Here is a 19114-nt window from a genome sequence, read left to right as displayed (position 1 = left end):
ATTTGAGACATGCTAGAATTTTTGACATACCATATTGCTTTTTTTTGGGCGGGGGAGGTCCGGTCATGGGGCCTGAACTCTGGGCCTGGGCACTGTCCCTCAGCTCTTCAGCTCAAGGCAAGCGCTCTACCACTTGAGCCACAACGCCACTTCTGGCTTTTTTTTCTTTTTGCTTATGTGGTACTGAGGAATCGAACCCAAGGCCTCATGCATGCAAGGCAAGTGCTCTACCACTGAGCCACCTTCCCAGCCCACCATATGCTTTTTGAATAACCAAGGGAGGAAAAAAAACAATTAAAAGAATTGTGTCCACTTTGCAACACATAAACATCGAGAACTAACTCAACATACATAGATAAATTAGGAAACCTGAGGAGCCAGTGGTGATGAGAGAGATGGGAAGGAGGAAAGATGGTGGAGGAGGCAACACTGGCCAAGACATACTGTGCACATAAATGGATGCACATAAATATGACTATTTGAAGATAATTTTTTAAAGTAGAGAAACATTACTTTGATTTTTACATGAAAAACAAATACTTTAAAAACAGAAATTCTTTTTTAAAAAAAAAAAAGTCCCATAAGGGCAAGCCTCTGTGTAATGGTCTGTGGATACTTTGGAGACCCAGTGTGGGACATGGACTTAGTGCACATGTAATAGGAGCAAAGGATGCCAGTAGAGCATCGTGTTCTGTCTGTTCACCATATCACCAGGGACTTTCCTACAGTGAGAGTGTTTTTCAAAGCGATAGACAACCCAAATAGATTTCATACTGAAGACCCAATTACCCTTGACAGGAAGGAATCACCGTCTCAAATGTGCAAAAACAAGGATACAGACAAAATTGTTCATGTAGGTTTCATTTTCTTTTATTTTCCAATTTCCAAATAGAACACAGATAGTAAAATAGGCCAGTGCTGGAAATACAACTTGTAACTGAACTGAAAGCACAGGCTGTGGCAGGGGCTGAGATCCCCAGCACTTCTGCCCTGTGCCATGGCTGGGCCTGGGGGTGGACCACACAGCTCCTGAAATCAGACCAGGTGTCATATTTCACAGCAAGCTAGCAAACCATATCCCTCAGGGCTGATTTAAACCTCCAAGGACAACTGGCCTGACATTCATACCCTGCAAGGGCTGGAGTTAAAGGGGCTGGAAGATTCGGCAGAGGAAAAGGGTTGTTGAGTGTAAGATAGCTGTCTTCAAGGAGCAAGACAATGACCAGCAAATGGCAGCCCTGTACATATGGCTCACTACAAGAAGGGTTGGCTAATACATTCTGTGAAGAATTTGAAGTGGTCCTGAAGAACATTTAGAAAGAACAGCATGGTAAAATACTCTTGACTACACAGGAGTAATGCCTTATCACCAGCCTGTGCAATCAATAGCCAGGTGACGACTGTAAAGAATGTTCTAGAAGCTTTTCACTTCTTCACCTGAGGACTTGAAGACTGTGGCTCATGAAGAGGCTTTTTGTTGTTCCACAAAAACAATTGAAATTTTCTAAATGCCTTGGGGAGCAACCAGCAGAATCCAAAGAAGGCACATGTGGCTGCCCTGTGCCAACTCCGAACTCAACACCTGTGCTTCTTTCCTTGAGAGAAGAGATGGGAACTTGGCAACAAAGCAGGTATGGCGAACCAGCGGATGAAGATGGTTCACTGCAGACAGCCTTCCCTCCTCTGAACAAGACCACAGACTTCCCCTCCCCCATCTGAGTTCCAATCCCATAGGATTTCTGCCTCCAGGACCATTTTAGGTGCAATTCCAGGAGCTCCTGCTATCAATGTAGATCACAAAGGCAGCCTTTGGGGTTCGCTTCTTCCTGCAGCCAGTTCCAGGTCCTCCACAGGGCCCAGGCTCCCGCACTCTGTGCCTGGTGTAATACTGCCATCTGGTGTCTGTTCATATGCAGTGCCTGAGGGCTGGGCCTCCTGCTAGGCATGAAGGTCTCTAAATGTGTGATCTGAGCCAGCCAGTAAGAGAGTCATCCTCTCAGGCCAGCCACCGGGGGGGGGGGGGGGGGGGGGGGGGGGGGGGCAGAGTGGTCCTCCCAGGCCACCAGCAGGAGAGTAGCCTCCCAGGTAGCCAGCAGAAGAGCGGTCCTCCCAGGCTGCAAGAGAGTAGTCCTCCCAGCCAAGAGTAGTTCTCCCAGCTAGTGGGAGAGTAGTAGTCCCAGGCTGCCCTGGGTGGTGGGGGGCGGGGGGGGGTGTGGTCCTCTCAGGCAGACACACAGAACCCAGAGGAACCTGTGAAGACAATTAGGTACACAAGAAGCTGATTTCTAGTGAACACGGATACTAATACATGTTATAATATATTAATATTGCGTATTAATAATGCTGAGTAGTAATCAGTGTAATCAAGTGTGATCATTATTAATGATCTTAATTGTGATTGTGCAAAGGAAAACATAAACAGTTCTATAATCTTTTGTATGTGCAGAAAGTCTTCATGTACATATTATCAACGATGATCCTCATCGCGGCCTGCAATTAGCATAGGGTCACCATGTCCACACACACCCCAGGGGGAGGAGCAGTGTGTGCTCACCTGCACATCTGGCTCCAGGTCTATCAAATGATGTGGTTATCTGGTCCAACAGGGTGCCAGCATCACACACTATGAAGAAGTCAGGCTCCTGGCCTTGGGCAGACAGAATGAGGGCATCAGTTGGCAAGTGTAGGACAAAATTATGGACAGGGGAGGGGGAAAGGAAGGGGAAGGGAGGGGGAGGAGAAGGAGGAGGAAGGCTTGGTTTATTGAACTGCTTTGAAACTGGGGGCAGTCAGTAGCAGGACATTTGTTCATAAGATTTATCTGAAAGGAAAAAGCAGATGGACAGTCAAGGCCACAACTTACGGAGTAAGGAGTTGCTGGGGCTCCTTGGGAATAGTATGCCCCTGGGGAAATCTCCCCAGGCAGGAGTTACTCCAGGGCAGGCTAGCCCTGGCCTGGCCTAACTAGCTTCAAGAACCGTGAAACCACACCCTGGGGGGGCGCACCCGGCGGGGGATGGGTTGGAGGGGGGGACTGGCGTGGTGGCCCGCCGCTGCCCCCTGATGAACCCACCTGCCCCAGCCCGCTCCACAGACGGATAGGCTGAGGGGGGGAAGAGGCAGGGGAAGGCAGGTTCCCGCCAGGCTCCCCGGTGAGGTTGCGACTCCACCAGCCTCCCCGGGTGTCCGGGCCACCGCCGAAGGGGCGGGTTCCCCACGGGGGACCGTCTGCCCTCACCTGCTGCTAGCGCCACTTGCTTGGCACTGTGCCCACGGGGTTCGCAGGAGGGTTGAGAGTGACGGGCCGCGGGGGTGGGCCTGAGCCAACGGAGGTGCCCCGGGAGTGGGGGAGGGCGGTGGCGCCTCGTCCAGCCTCAGCACACACCCAGCCTCCCTTTGCAGGCCATCCCCACGGATCCAGCCCTCAGAGCCAATCCTTATCCCAAAGTTACGGATCCAGCTTGCCCACTTCCCTTACCTACATTGTTCCAAACTGCCAGAGGCTGTTCACCACTGTTTAATCACGTGATCTCCATGTGGACACCCTCGTTTGATCACATGATTCCCACGTGGACTCCCTCATTTGATCACGTGTACACCATGTGGACACCATCACTTGCTCACGTGGACACCACGTGGACAGTACTGTTTAATCAGGTGATCACCACATGGACACCATCATTTGATCCTGTAGAGACCACTTGGACAGTACTGTTTAATCACATGATCACCACGTGGACACCATCACTTGATCACATGGATACCACGTGGACAGTACTGTTTAATCACGTGATCCCCACGTGGACACCATCACTTGATCATGTGGACACCACGTGGACACCACTGTTTAATCACATGATCACCACATGGACATCACGTGGACAACACGTGGACACCATCACTTGATCACATGGACACCATGTGGACAGCACTGTTTAATCACGTGATCACCATGTGGACACCATCACTTGATCACGTGGACACTACGTGGACAGTACTGTTTAATCACATGATCACGTGGACACCATCACTTGATCACATGGACACCATCACTTGATCACGTGGACACCATCACTTGATCACGTGGACACCACGTGGATAGTACTGTTTAATCACATGATCACCACGTGGACACCACCATTTGATCACGTGGACACCACTGTTCAATCACGTGATCACCACATGGACATCACATGGACAACACATGGACACCATCACGTGATCACATGGACACCATGTGGACAGCACTGTTTAATCACGTGATCACCACATGGACATCACGTGGACAACACGTGGACACCATCACTTGATCACATGGAAACCACGTGGACAGTACTGTTTAATCACGTGATCACCACGTGGACACCATCACTTGATCACGTGGACACCACTGTTTAATCACGTGATCACCACATGGACATCACGTGGACAACACGTGGACACCATCACTTGATCACATGGACACCATGTGGACAGCACTGTTTAATCACGTGATCACCATGTGGACACCATCACTTGATCACGTGGACACCACGTGGATAGTACTGTTTAATCACGTGATCACCACGTGGACACCATCATTTGATCACGTGGACACCACGTGGACACCACTGTTCAATCACGTGATCCCCACGTAGATACCACTGTTTAATCATGTGATCACCACGTGAATACAATCATTTGATTACGTGGACACCTCTTTTTAATCACGTGATCCCCACGTGGACACCACTGTTTGATCTTGTGATTCCTGCATGGACACCACTGTTTAATATCGTTCATCCATTCATGTGCGTCACTATTTAGATGATGAGGCATGTGGCTACCGTAAAAGAGTCATAGTTACTCCTGCCGTTTACCCACGCTTCATTGAATTTCTTCCCCTTGACATTCAGAGCACTAGGCAGAAATCATATCGCGCACCTTCTTGCCTGAGTGTGGTGCCATGACATGATGCTCTCCCTAAGGCACACTGAACCGTGTGTCTTGAAGGATTGTCTACTGTCCACTGTCTAGAAAATCCATTTTTTTGTGTACTCTGGTCTAGTTTTTAGTTAGTTATTTTGAGACAAAGGAAAATGTATCATCTTACTCCAGTTTGCCAAACAGAAAGTCTCATCTAAGTGTATCACTGGCAAATATTTCCCATACTTTAATCTTAACAATACAACAACAACAAAATAAACACTGTATGAGAGACCCTATCTCCAAAACAACCACTTGAGGCATTATGGCTCAAGTGTTAGAAAGCCAGCCAGGAGTGAGAAGCTAAGCAAGTGTGAGGCTCTGAGTTCAAGCCTAACATCAATTTCAAACAAAAAACAAAAGCACTTCGATACAAGATACTGACGCATATTCACCAACAATGTCTTTTCAATGCAACTCCCAGACCCACAACCAATTTTTTTTTCACAGAATAAAGAAGGGCCCTCCGTCTGGTCCTTGTGTTCTTAAAATGCTTCCTCCCAGCCTCCCACTTCCAAGACGCTTCCTTTCCGGCCCATGGTCTCACCCCTGGATGAATTTCTCATAGAGAAGGAACAAATCTCCTGCTCTCATCTTTAGCAGAGTCACCATCTACTAGCTAGCTAGCCATGATCCCACCATGATCAAACGTACAACTGACATAAGTTTTTTGGCCAGAAGCAGCCTCAGGTAGAGGTAGAGTTCAGGTGCTGCTGTTCACAAAGCCACACCTGCCCCACTTAACTATGCAGGGTCTCTGTGCACCACAGTCTCTCCTGCTGACAATAGCCAGTGTGACAATGACAGACCCAACAACATGAGTGTGGATTGTCATAAGACCGGGTCCAGCTGAAGCTTCGAAAAGCTTCTTATCTAAAACCAACTAAAGAGGGAGGGCACACAGGCCTTTTGGTCTTTTATCGTTTTATTGAGATAGCATGTAAAGTTTATGCCTCTCTTAATAACAATGCCTCTACTAATCTAATAAAAATTCAACCTTTCCCCCCACCCAAGTTGTACAGATCATTTCCAACATATGGTCTTGTGTATATCGCTGTTGCATTGGTTCCCCACCTTGTCCTTTGTCTCACCATTTTGTTGTTCCCCTTCCCTGTTATTTTGTTTTAAGAGATGTTAGTACCTCTGGCTTTCATGTGCTGACCTTCCTATCAGTAAATCAGAGATGTACTGATGTGAACTCTTGAGAATGGAGGAAAAGAAGTCCTTAGAATTTCTTCATCCATTTGTGCTGGGCACTGACAGAGGCAGGCACCGGAAAGCTGGGCCCCAGGCCTGTTGAAAACACATGTGCTTTTCCCTAACCTCAAGGTCTCTTCCTTCCCACAGGTGCCAGAGTAGACAGAGCAAACAGCTGCCAGTCTGACAGCAGTGGGTTTCTGGAGGAGCCACTGGAGCCCCCGCAACTCCAGGTAGAAGAGAGTGAAGCAAGGCCCTAACTGCCCTTCCCTCCTGCTGTACTCAAGTCCTCCCACCCCTCCCACCCTGGGCCCGGTTTTTAAAAGTGCCCACCACCATGGGAAAAATCTGAAAGCACATGCCACACCCCTCAAGGACAAAGGGTGACAGAACCACAGAGGCCACGTGCCAGAACTTTCTCTTATTTCCTTTGATTTTTCTAAGTAAGAAGGCTGAGCTATGTAGATGTGATTTGATGCAAAACCCATTTGCCATCTTCATCCTTTGGCTTCTGACTCAATGGTAATGGTACTTCTCCTTACCTTCCTCACTCCTGACTCCATTCTTTTGACCCCTTATCTTCTGTGACTCCTCTGCAGAGCAGCCATGGTCCCCCTGAGACTGGAGAGGGGAAGCCAAGGGATCCAAGCCACAGCTCTGTATCCTCCCGGAACTTCCAGCAAGAGTCAGGTGGCTCTGATTCCATGGGCCTGGTGGGTACCTCCTCAAGCCAAGACTGCAATGTCTTGGAAGAAAAGACCTCTGCATTTATGGTGGAGGAAGAGCCCCTGCTTGGGGCCTCTGAGGGGCCACCGGATCTGTGGACGCCAGATATGGACTCCAAGAACCCTACAGGGGGAGCAGATCCAGAAGACGATGTCGAATACGAGGATGCTGAAGGCCTGGCCACTTCTACAAATCCTGGCCCTTGGGGGCCCCTGGTGCCTGAAATTACAGAGAAGGGAGATGGGTCTGTGAGGCCTGAGAAGGCAGGAGAGGTGCCCGGGAAGTGGCAATGCCAGGATCCTCAAAGGTCACCTGGAATGGATTCTACTCCAGTCAGAGTCCTGCGTGTGGACTCTGAGTCTTCAAGAGCCATGGAGAGCAGCAAGCTCTGCTCAGACACCAGCGAGACTGTCCTGGCACAAGAGAGGCCATCACAGCACATCCCCAGTCACGGAGGTGTAACACCCCACACAGCTGACCTGGTCCGCACCACAAAGTCCAGCCCCTACCTCCATACCCTCCCTGAAGCAGATGCAGGCTGCCATGAGTCAGTCACAACCCCAGTGTCCTCCAGTCTGGAGTCAGGTGCTTGGAATGCTGTGGCCGTGGGGGCCAACCGCAGAGGCGCAACTTTCGAGCAAACTCTGTGTGACCCCATCACCATGACAGGCACCCAGGTGGCTCAGGTCTGTGATGTATCTGTTCAGACTTCTATAAGCAGATCCCTACCACAGCCCTGCTGTTTATCCCCCTGGAACAAACTCTGTGCTTTTGGGCGCAACGCCCTCACCAAGTCGGCCTCTCTGGACACAGATTTCCCCAGGGCCTGCACAGCAGGCTTCTGCCACTCCACACCTGTCCACTGCTGCCTCTGTGGCCCATACCATCCCTATGCCCCTGGGGACAGATGCTGCCTCAGCCCTGCACCAGCTGCCTGCTCACTGGGCCTACACCCACAGACAGGGCTCACAGAAGCCCCACTCATGGAGACCCCAAAAGTACTTCCGGATACCACCAGGAGGGAGCTGCGATCTGTAAGTGTTCTTTCTGCAAGCCCACACCACCAGCACCATCATCTACATACCAAGACCTCCACCATCCACAAGCCAACACTACCATCCACACCAGCTCCACCACCCACAGACCAACATCACCACCCCCAACGCCAGACCAACACCATCATCTACTCACCAACTCCTCTACCACCCACACACCAACATTATCATCTACTAACCAACACATCCACCATCTACAGGCCAACACTATGGCCCACCTGCCAATACTACCGCCTACACCCACTTCCCCACCCATACTGCCAACACCTCCAACTTTGGCACAAAGCTCTGAGTGAAATTAATTGACTTAGTGGTAGCAATTGATTTGGTGTTACTCTGATCATTGATTTGTTTTACTGATTTATTATTGCTCCAGTTTTAAATCTGGAGCTTTTCACAATAAACAGAGGGCATTGTCTACTTTTATTAGTCTTGTTTAAAAGTATTCATTGGGTTACTGAGAGGTGGGTGATCTCCACCTCCTTTAGCTTTTAATCAGCATTTAATGAGTCCATCCAATGGGAGAAGTAACCCAGGCTTTCAAAGCTGGCCATTGATTTTAAAAATGTATTCTGTAGGTGAGATCTGGTTTCTACTCACATGGAAATCATTTATTGTAATTATTGATGGTAAGGAGAAATAACAAATACATGTCAACAGACAGAATCTAGAAGTCCATCGTACCACATTGTGTTTGCGCTACATCAGTTAATTTTTGCAGAACATGGCCACTCTATAGTACATTTCATCAGACCATTGCTTTCACAGGCCTAGAGTATATGAACTTTTGGTGTACCTGGCAACTTGTAGGAGTTGGTTCAAAGCGCCATTTGACAACTTGGAACATAGGTACAGGTAGATGGACTGCAGCTGCTAGAAGAAAGTGGGTAGACAGGGAAGAGTGAGAGACAGCCCCAAGAAACCCAGGCCCTGGGGCCCAGAGCCAGGTATAGGAAGGACATCGCTTAGATACAATGTCTGCCCATTGTGTCCAGAGAGTACCTGGAGTATACGTACAGTCCCACATGTGTGGGACTATCAAGGATACAGCCCTGACTTCAAACCCCAGTCACATACACACGCATACACATACACAAATACACACTCACACATACATATATACCCACACACATGCATACACATAGACACCTGAGTCTTGATTGGAAATATGCAATTATTCAAATCTGTAAGGCACTGCATACCCATTGAGCCATACTGTATGGGGCTTTACTAGATGACAATGAATTTGTCTTTAGACTCAAGGAAGCAGGAACACACATTGGAAGGCAACAATGAAAATATGCACACTATACATGTGAGTGTTTGTACTCACATTCAGGCTGTATGCACACACATGCATGGACATGCACGCATGCATGCACACACACAGCACAACCAATGTAAAGAAGATATTGCAACACTCCATAAGAAAGCCATTTCCAGAAAGTTGAAGAAGAGGACAGGGTATGGCAGACAATAAGATCTATAGGCAGTGAGTCAGCATTTTCTAAAGCTGGAACCATATTCTAAGGGAAAAACAAGGCCTTGAGTTGAAGGTTGTATACTAGCGAGGGGGAGAAAAAACACTTTGAAAAACATAACTAGAAAATAGTACATAGGCCAAATGAAAATTAGAGGCAGTCAGGAATGTCACCTTTTAAATGCTAACAGGAATTCCAGGAGATATTCAAACTAAAAGCAATTTCAGGTAAAAATTTTGAAAAGTACCTCCTCATTTTATCCAGGGCTTTGTAAATACTACAGAGAAGCACACAGCCATTTCTGTGGTCTTGAAGGTTATCTAAAATAATAGTTTGTGACTGAATCTATATATATGAGGCCAAATGCCAGTGGCCAATGCCACCTGTAATCCTAGCTACTTAGGAGCTAAGAACTATGATCTGAGGATCATAGTTTAATGCCAGCTCCAGGCAGGAAAATCCATGAGACTTTTGTCTCTAATTAACTACCAAAGTACCGGAAATGAAGCATGGCTCAAAGTGGTAGAGCACTAGCCTTGAACATAAAAGCTTAGGGAAAGTACCCAGGCCTTGAGTTCAAACCATAGGACAGCAAAATAATAATAATAATAATAATAAGGTAGATAGAGAGATAGATAGATAGAGAGATAGAGAGATAGATAGATTTGATATGAATCAAGATTTTATTATAATTTGTCAATTGCAAATTATTGCTGATGCCATTAAATTTATTTTAAAAATGAGTTCTTTAGAATAATTTATGAATTTAAAATACATTCTGGAAAGACAAATGTCTTTCCAGAAAAAGAAAAGATGCATCAGAAACAACATTTCTGATTACTTGAAGATTCTTCTAGAACGTTTATGACTTAAACCGCCGGAGAAGAAGGAAATATACAATTTCATAAAGTTCCTGTGAACCAATTGAAGAGTCAAAGCTCTCACTCTGTCAAAGCTGAGGTTTGCTTTTCTAGATTAAAGTCAATGGACTTGCTTGCAGTGGATTTAACCCAGTCTGTATGTGAGGGGGGGAAAAATGTCCAAAACTGTTCTCTTCTATCTCCCATATCAGGCTTTATCTCTGAAACTGTTTGTTTAGCAGAAAATTTAGCTTCTCCCGAGTTGAACTCTATTGTTTATAGAGTTTCCAAATGGCCAGAAGATGGCAGCGCTCTAGTTCTCTCAAGTCCAACTCTACCTGCCTGGGGTTTTCCAACCTCAAAAGTTCACCCCAAAACATCTGATGGCAATCTAAGGGCCCTCTGCCTAGTTGAGCTCACACTGTCCCTAGAGCTTAGAAGTTGATTTTGGCCCTCCCTAACCTTGGTGACCTTCTAGGAATCTGCTTGAACCAGGCTGGACAAGGTCAAGGCCTCTAGGTCAGTGGCGTGTTTCTGAGCAACAAGCTCAAAGCTAGGGTTCCACTCTCCCACAGGGGTTGAAAGGTGATCCTGGCTGTCCAGATAGCACAGGCTCTCAGATCCTTGAGGAGGACACATGAATTAGATGTCACCACCATCATAAGCTCCTCATAGTACCTGCTGAAGTCAGTGGTCAGCATCAGGGATTATAACATTCAGCAACTGCTGCCGGCAGGGCAGGATGCCACCACAGGGACGTGGCCACCCCAGAGACACAGCCACCAAGGGACATGGCCACAATAGGGACACGGCCATCACTGGGCCAGTGCCTGTGCTGCTAGGAGTCATGCTTGAGCAGGTTAGGCTGTTTCTTGTGCAGAGGTTCCCCCAGATCCCTGGACCATCGGAACATGCTTATGCTAGGAAACCAAGACACAGATCAGCTACGAGAGAGTGCCAGGCCACCATGTGACCCACATCAGCAGTGACTGAAGCAGGAAGGGCAGCTCAGGAGAAGCCAGGATGTCTTACCTTTGCTTGTCCTCCTCCAGGTGGACTGGTTAACCAGGTGGAGACGATGACAGATTTCACCCCCCAGAGATTATGGCTAGGCAGGACTGGGGCTAATACAATTGTTCCAAGGGCAAACTCCATCTGAGCCAATACATTTGATGTTCTTGATTTACTTTGGTGTAAACACCGTGAAAGGAGGCCCTGGCTTTCTCAGCCCTGTCCAAATCCTCACATCCTGTATCACCTCTGTCCTTCCTCTGGTCCACATCCTCACAACCCTGCATCACCTGTCCACATCCTCCCAGTCCTACATTGCCTATTTCTTCCTTCCTGTCCATGTCCTCAAGTATCTGGACATGACTGTCATTAAGCGCCATCCAGACACCTTCCAGGTTCAGCCAAGAAATGCCTTGGGGTTGGGTGTCTCTGCCCACCCCTCCCCTCCACATGCCTTCACAGTCAGACTTCCTTGGAAACAGGTGACCCTTTCGTTGGAATGCAGATGTCCTCCCCTTCTCAGCTCTCTGCTTGTCCTTAGTGTACCCTGCATGGACTGGAAGCCATTACAACTGTATGCCAGAGTTTCCAGGAGTACCTGGAGGAAGTTGGACAGCACCTAGCAGGACAGCAGGCACTTTTGTCCAGGGACATGCTAGAAGAGGAAAGGTAATTATCTAAGGGAGCAATAAAAGCAAGGAAGGGAGTTGGGGCAGTGTAGGCCTGGGGAACAGCCTGGGGCAGGGCTAATGAGAAATCTGCAAACTCTTGCTTCGCTTTCCTATCTTATGCTTGCTTTCTCCAGGGGAGGCTAGAGAGCGATTTGCCAGATGGGGTCTAGTTCAGGAGGTCAGAGGAGGGGTGATCCGGTGGGGAGAGGCAGTGTCCATCCCATGGATTTAATCTATGGGAACAGGGCTCATGCAAGGGAACATGTGCAAGTTATTAGAATCTGCATTATATTCACATGAGTTAAAAATATATATCCCAAGGCCTAACACAATGAGTCACACCTGCCATCCCAGATTTGTTACTTAGAAGGCAGAGGATGGAAGATCCTGGTTTGGAGCCAGACTGGGCAAAATGTTAGGAAGACTGACTCCATCTTAGGTATGAAGTTTTGTCACACATTTTCCTGGTAGCCATCATCCTGGCTACACAGGAGGCACAAATAGAACTGTGGTCCAGACCAGCGTGGGGAAAAAACAAAACAAAACAAAATAAAACAAAACCCACAAGAGTTTTATTTTCAAAATGACTCAAACACAGAGGAGTGTCTCAAGTGGTAGAGCACCAACCAAACAAGTGCCAAACCTAGTACCATGGCAGAGGAGGCAAAAGTAGATGCATTATCCACATACACAGCCTGGGACTAGAAATAGAGTTGGAAGTCAAGTGCTAGGGTTTGTTTGCTTGTTTGTTTTTTCTCCTGAACTCAGGAGCGTCCCTGCCTCTGAGCTTCCTTTACTCAGGGCTGGCATTCTGCCACTTGAACCCCAGCTCCATTTCTAGCTTTTGAGTAGCTAATTGGAGATAACAGTCTCATAGACTTTCCTGCCTAGGCTGACTTTGAACTGTGATCCTCTGATCTCAGCCTCTTGAGTAGTTAGACCTACAGATGTGAGCCATAGATCTCCAGCTGTGGGTCCTAGTATTCTTAATGGAGGGAGAATTATTCTGCAGCTCTAGGATGAAGAGCTACACAACTTGGTATATGCAGTGCAAATTATTGAATGATAGCTTAAAACAAGTAAATGAGATAGGAAAATTTTAGGATAATAGAGTACTTCTAAAAATTAAAACAATACAAAGTAAAAGAGGTAAGCTGGAGATGTATTTAAGTGGAAGAGCTCTTGTCTAGCTGATGTTTAATCCCCAGCACTGAAAAAGGAAGGAAGGGAGGGAAGAAAGGAAAGAGTGAGGGAGGAAGGGAAAAGGGAGGGAAGGAAGGTAATGTACTATGCATGCAACTGAATCGAATGAAGGGGATGACATTTTCTCTGAGAAACATCAATGAGGCAGGCCTGCACTGCCAGCAGCACAGTGCAGAGGCACACCCTGGCTGAGGCTCCTGTTTTCTGTTGTCCCCTTCAGGGAGGAGGTACAACACCTGCACACCTTGCGGGAAGCACTGAGGCAGCAGGTGGCAGAGCTGGAGTTTCAGCTTGGAGACCTCGCTGGGAAAATCAGAGAAGAGCTCCTACTGGTAGGGGCAGGGTGGGGATGAGAGTTAGACTTTGTCCAGCCCAGCCCAGGGAGCAGGGATTAAGTGAGAAACCCATTGGTGTCCTCGTTTCCATCATTCTAGGGTCACATGCCGATGCCCGGGTGGTAGGTACAAAGCAAAGCCATTTGGTCTGTTCATACCTACACAGCTGCCTAGTGGTCACTCAAGGCTAGACAGCAGTTACCCAGTACTCCCTCCCAGCCTGGAAATGAAAGAGGAGTGCCAGCTACCATCTTTCCCCGAGCCTGGGGTGGCTTCAGGTACAGATATGACACTGTCTTCTCACCTCTTTCTACTTTCCTCTTAGGAGCTGGACTGCCTCATAGGGGAGCCCCTTGGACTCCATACAAATCTGCCACCATGTAACTGGACAGAAGACAGAAATGGCCAGAATCTGTATGCTCACCCCCACCCTGCTGTGGTCCCGGAGCCTGCCAGTCCTCCTTTCTCAGGGGAGACTCAGCTGCCTGCTGCTGGCACTCCTCTGGTTCTGTGGAGTAGCACCATGCCATCTGCCCAATCACCTGCTCAGGTATATCAGGTCCATCCCCTGCATCCCCTGGTTCTTCTAGAGAAAAGAGTACAGATACCTCTTTTAGATCATGGCAGGAAGGGGGATGGGGAGGGGGAGAAGGATGGTCCTCAGGCCTTTGGGTACCACAGAAGAACCAAGAAAAGCTCTTGCAAGGAAATCTAATGTTACGAGGTGAGAAAACAGAGAAGCCACTTTTCAAGAGGCTTTATTAGAAGGCCAGCAACTGCATGGTGGACTCCTGTCTCAAAGACCAGCAGCCAGCAAATACAATTATCACTGTTAGAAAACTGAGCCACAAAGACCAGAGAAGAAAGAATAAAACCCAAACCAAATTGGGACACCATGGTGACCAGAGAAGATCCAGGAGACAGGAAACAGGACACAAACACAGAGACATGTGTTCTGGTATTGAGGTGCCTGAGCTGGTCCAGGCCTAAATAGAGTCAGATCAGGGGTCAAGGTCACAGGAAACTGAAATCCCAGGCACTAGACTGACAGGTTTAGTAACCTATCATCCAAATCCCCACCCCCACCTCCAGGGATTCAGGCATGCCTATCATTTGAGAGGCGGGGCCTTCACCTTACCCCCACCATGAAGACAAGAAGCCAGACTCTACCATCCACCATGTGGCTAAGGTGGCACAGCCAGACCCAATCTCTCTACTAGCCAACACTTCATCAGCAATTCTTTTTTTCCCCCTCTTGTACCCTATAATTAAAAGCAATAGAACTAAGAATATTTGAATCTTCATTGACTATAGCATAATTAATCACATCATCTATCCCTGATGGTATACAAGGTATACGAAAGTAACCAGAATGGTACATATTCTTTGATCTGCTAGAGTTCTACAGTATAGTGGGAGAGACAGAATATAAACACACATGTGCATTTAACAGTGAGGTCCAGGAAAGGCTCTGGAGAACATGAACAGGTTTTTATGAACAAGAGCAGTGCAAGAGTCTGACTCAGACCCTTGGTCAGGAGGGCTTGGGGATGTGAAAACAAATGAGGGAAAAGGATCCAGGCCTGAGTTGCAGACTGTCTACAAGTCTAGAGTCAATCTACCATGGGAATGTCAATGAAGTACCTATTGTGTGCCAGGGATCCTGCTCATACTGGAGCTTTTGTGAGTCAGACAGACAGAAGGCCTCCTCATGGGGAGTTCCTCAGAAAAATAAGACAATTTCAATCCAGACATTGTGGGGAAGCAGCTGGGGTAGGGTACACCTCAGAGGGTAGGTGAAAGGGGAGCTTTGGTTGTGCAGCTGCTTGGGGAATGGTGGCAGCAAAGGGGATGGAAGGGCCCTGGCTGAACTACATTTCTGAGCAGTGGGCCTGGCCCATGTTAAGCCATGGCCAAGAGTCTGAGAGCCTGGATTCTCCTCCCAAGGGTGTTGGAAACCTTTTATAAGCTTTAGACAGGGCCGCCATCCATACGATTCAGAACTCAGGGTCTGGAGCTCTTGTTTGGCTATTTTGCTCACAACTGGGGTTCTGCCACTTGGATGCCCCAAAAGTTATTTTGGGATCCAGAGAACCAGCAAAAAAAACCAGAATCACCACACTGCTCCCTCCCCTGAGCAGTCTTCCAAAATGTCTGCACACCCTGGGATGATGGCGCAGCTCCCCCGACCAGATTCACACTGAAGGAGCAATTTGGCCTCTTCCATAATGGAGTCCCAGAGTCCTTCCCTGGGTTGATTTTGTTCCCTGCATATTCCATTTCTTTATTCAAAGCCAAAATCATAGAATGGGGGGAGACTGGTTTAAGACAGAAGGCTTGGAACTGGAGTCACACGTTTTCTTGGCTTTGTTACGCAGGGGCGAAGACTCAAGTTGCCTGTGAAGACAGAAGGTGAAACCTTGAAGCCTGCTCTGAAGCAGAGCACATGCACAGACCATGTAGATTTATGTAAAGAAATGAATTTTTAACCCACAGAAAACATTCCCCATTAGATTTTGTGTATTTAACAAATTTCCCTTGCACATATATTTTTTTTTATTTTTGGCCTGCATACCTCGAGCTTATTTTCCCTTTAAAAGGAAATAATTTTTCTGAAGAGGAAAATAAGAGGCTTTCTAATGACATGAAAGTTTTGTCCTTTAAGGAAGAGTCCTTTGCTAAGGAAGCAATCTGTTCTGTGGTCACACAGAATTAAAGAGCATGGTTGAGAAGATAAAAGTGTGTGTCAAGGGTAGAAGTCCTTTTTCTTAGAGATGAAGCTTCAGTGTTCTTGTGTGGAAGGATGGGTTTCACATCCAACTTCAAATTGTAATTTGGAACAACAAATTATCACCATGATTTTGAGGTATAGTGATTATTCAAAAATATTCCAAATCGTCTTTCTTGAAAACTGTAGAGAATAAAATTTAGCTAATGGTTAGATAGAAAATTTCTCTAATGCAAACTCAGCCTTTCTTACAGTCTAATTTTAAAATATTAGCAGATCAGAAGGTTTGGAATGGGTTGTTCTTTTCCTTAATCTATGCCCAGTTAAGAAAGAACCCATGCCATCAAGAATCATTCCTAATTGCAAGAACTAAACTAAAGAATTGTCCTTTTATTCTCAGGTACTCAGAGGTGCTGTGTCACCCATCACTATTCATATCCTTGCACATTCAGTCATCCCTTGTCTGATTCTATCTCCAGGAATGTGTAGGGGGAAAAAAATGCACCATTACATGACCACTCTAACTGTGTGCCCCTTTCTTAATTCCCATTGTATTTAACAATTGCTTATTTGCTCATGATGATAAATTATCATCACAAAGCATTTATTTTTTATTTCTTAAAAGTTAAACTGTTGGGAACTAATTTACAGGTATGCAGTTTATAAGAAATACAATAAGCCGGGTGCTGGTAGCTCATGCCTGTAATCCTAGCTACTCAGGAGGCTGAGATCTGAGGATCGAGGTTCAAAGCCAGCCAGGGCAGGAAAGTCTTTTATTTCCAATAAACCACTCAAAAAACGGAAATGGCACTGTGGCTCAAGCGGTAGAGCGTTTGCCTTGAGCTGAAGAGCCCAGGGACAGCACCCAGGCCCAGAGTTCAAGCCCCACAACCGACAAAAAAAGAAAAAAAATAAGAAATAATACAATAGTTGTCTAGCATTTTCTCTCCCTAGAGTTGTGTGTGTGTGTGTGTGTGTGTGTGTGTGTGTGTGTCGTGTAGTATATGTGTTTGTGTGTGACTCGTTCCTACTCTGGATCATCAGTATTCTTCCATTACATGAGGCATTTGTCAGGTGCATTGCTTTGCTAGCAATTTCTATGTTATATAATGAAATTATTTCCTTCAATTTTATATTACCTCCTTGAACCTTGAAGGGTCTAAAGTTGCTCTATCTTGTGAGTTTGACCTTGCTTTAGTAAATGCATAAATAGATAGATGATAGATACATAGATAGATAGTAGATAGTAGTAGATAATAGATAATACATAGATAGATGACAGTAGTAGATAGATGATAGATACATAGGTAGATAGATAGCTGATAGATGATAGATAGATAGGATATAGATGATAGATAAATAGATACATCATAGATAGATACATTGATATATACATAAACACATCAGAGATACATAGATACATACAAGTTGTAGACATTATCTTAATCATGGTGTATCATGCTTTCTAATCCCTATCTTTCTGTACAGTGAAAATTCTGAGCTAATAGTCTATAATTCTCTTCCCTTCTTCATTCTTCTTTAGTCATCAACCTGGTGGCTTCTTTTCTATCTCTTCTTCTTTCCTGAAACAGTTCAGGAAAACTGACCAGTGATTTTTTTTTTAATTTTTTATTGTGAAAATACAGTACAGAGGGGTTACAATTACATGGGCAAGATAATGAGTACACTTCTTATCAAGCATTGTAGCCTCCTCCTTTGTTTCCCCTTCCCATCCCATCCTCTCCCACCACCCACCCAACCCTCCTCCCCCTACCAAAGTTATAAAGTTCATTTTCGACATAATGACTTGTACATCTCATTGTTACAATGGGTCCACCTGTATCCCTATTTAAACGATTTTTTTTCTCTTCCCCTCCACAAATTATAGCAACATCAAATACAGTGAAAGCAGGGGTTATACTGTGGGGGAGGGACATACAAAGCAACAAAGAAATAATCTTATAAATGTGTTAGAAACAATCGAATGAAAAAAAAAACATTTGAATACATATCTTAGGGTTCATTTCCCTAACATCACCTTATCTGACCTTTTCTGCTTGACTCAGACATATACTAGTTATTACAAATAAGGAAAACCATGGGACCTATGTTTCTTTGGGCATGGCTTACTTCACTTGATATTATTTTTTCCAAGTCTTTCCATTTCCTAACAAATGGGGCAATGTCATTCTTTCTGATGGAGGCATAGAATTCCATTGTTTATATATACCACATTTTTGACCAGTGATTTCTTAATAGAAACCAATATAATTGCTTCTCTCTTTGATCCACATATGGTAGTGTAGCATGGAGATGAGAAGTTTGGTGTAGAAAGTCTAATTTTATCTCCTAAAATATGCTTATCTTGAGTGGATTATCTGGTCTGTATATCCATAGTTCATAAGAAAGATAAAAAACAATATCAAGTGTTTGTGTGTGTGTGTGTGTGTGTGTGTGTGTGTGTGTGTGCGCGCGCGCACACGCGCGCACTGCTCCTGGGGCTTGAACTCAGGGCCTGAGTTTTTTGTTCAAGGTTGTATGTGTGCTGGTCCTGGGGCTTGAACTTGGGGCCTGAGTACTATCCTGGAGCTTTTTTTTCAAGGCTAGCACTTTGCCACTTGAACTATAGCTCCACTTGCTGCCTTTTGGTGGTTAATTTGAGATAAGCCAGTCTGCCCAAACCGGCTTCAAACCATGATCCTCAGATCTCAGCCTCCTGAGTAGCTAGGATTACAGATATGAGCACCCAGCCCAACATCAAACTTTGATTTGGGATAAAATGGCAGACAATTTTGGATAAATTGATTGTGTTTCTGAAGTGCTTAGCCTCAGACATGATAGAAAACTACTTGTTTCTGCTCACACATGTTGCATAACTAAAC

The 19114-nt window shown here is 46.1% G+C and overlaps 1 protein-coding gene across 1 annotated transcript in view; it reads left to right on the top strand.

Moving 5' to 3' along the window:
* Positions 1–19114, top strand: part of Itprid1 (ITPR interacting domain containing 1) — a 74042-nt gene that overhangs the window by 40662 nt on the left and 14266 nt on the right. Inside the window, exons 9-13 of the mRNA XM_070014228.1 lie at positions 6313–6410; positions 6762–7922; positions 11837–11964; positions 13390–13501; positions 13830–14054. Coding sequence (XP_069870329.1) covers positions 6313–6410; positions 6762–7922; positions 11837–11964; positions 13390–13501; positions 13830–14054 — 1724 coding nt within the window. The remainder of the gene's footprint in view (positions 1–6312; positions 6411–6761; positions 7923–11836; positions 11965–13389; positions 13502–13829; positions 14055–19114) is intronic.

The sequence above is a fragment of the Dipodomys merriami genome, unplaced genomic scaffold (genome assembly GCF_024711535.1).
Source record: "Dipodomys merriami isolate MVZ:Mamm:240054 unplaced genomic scaffold, mDipMer1.0.p SCAF_94, whole genome shotgun sequence".
NCBI classification, from domain to species: domain Eukaryota; kingdom Metazoa; phylum Chordata; class Mammalia; order Rodentia; family Heteromyidae; genus Dipodomys; species Dipodomys merriami.
This window is presented reverse-complemented; position numbering and strand designations above follow the sequence as displayed.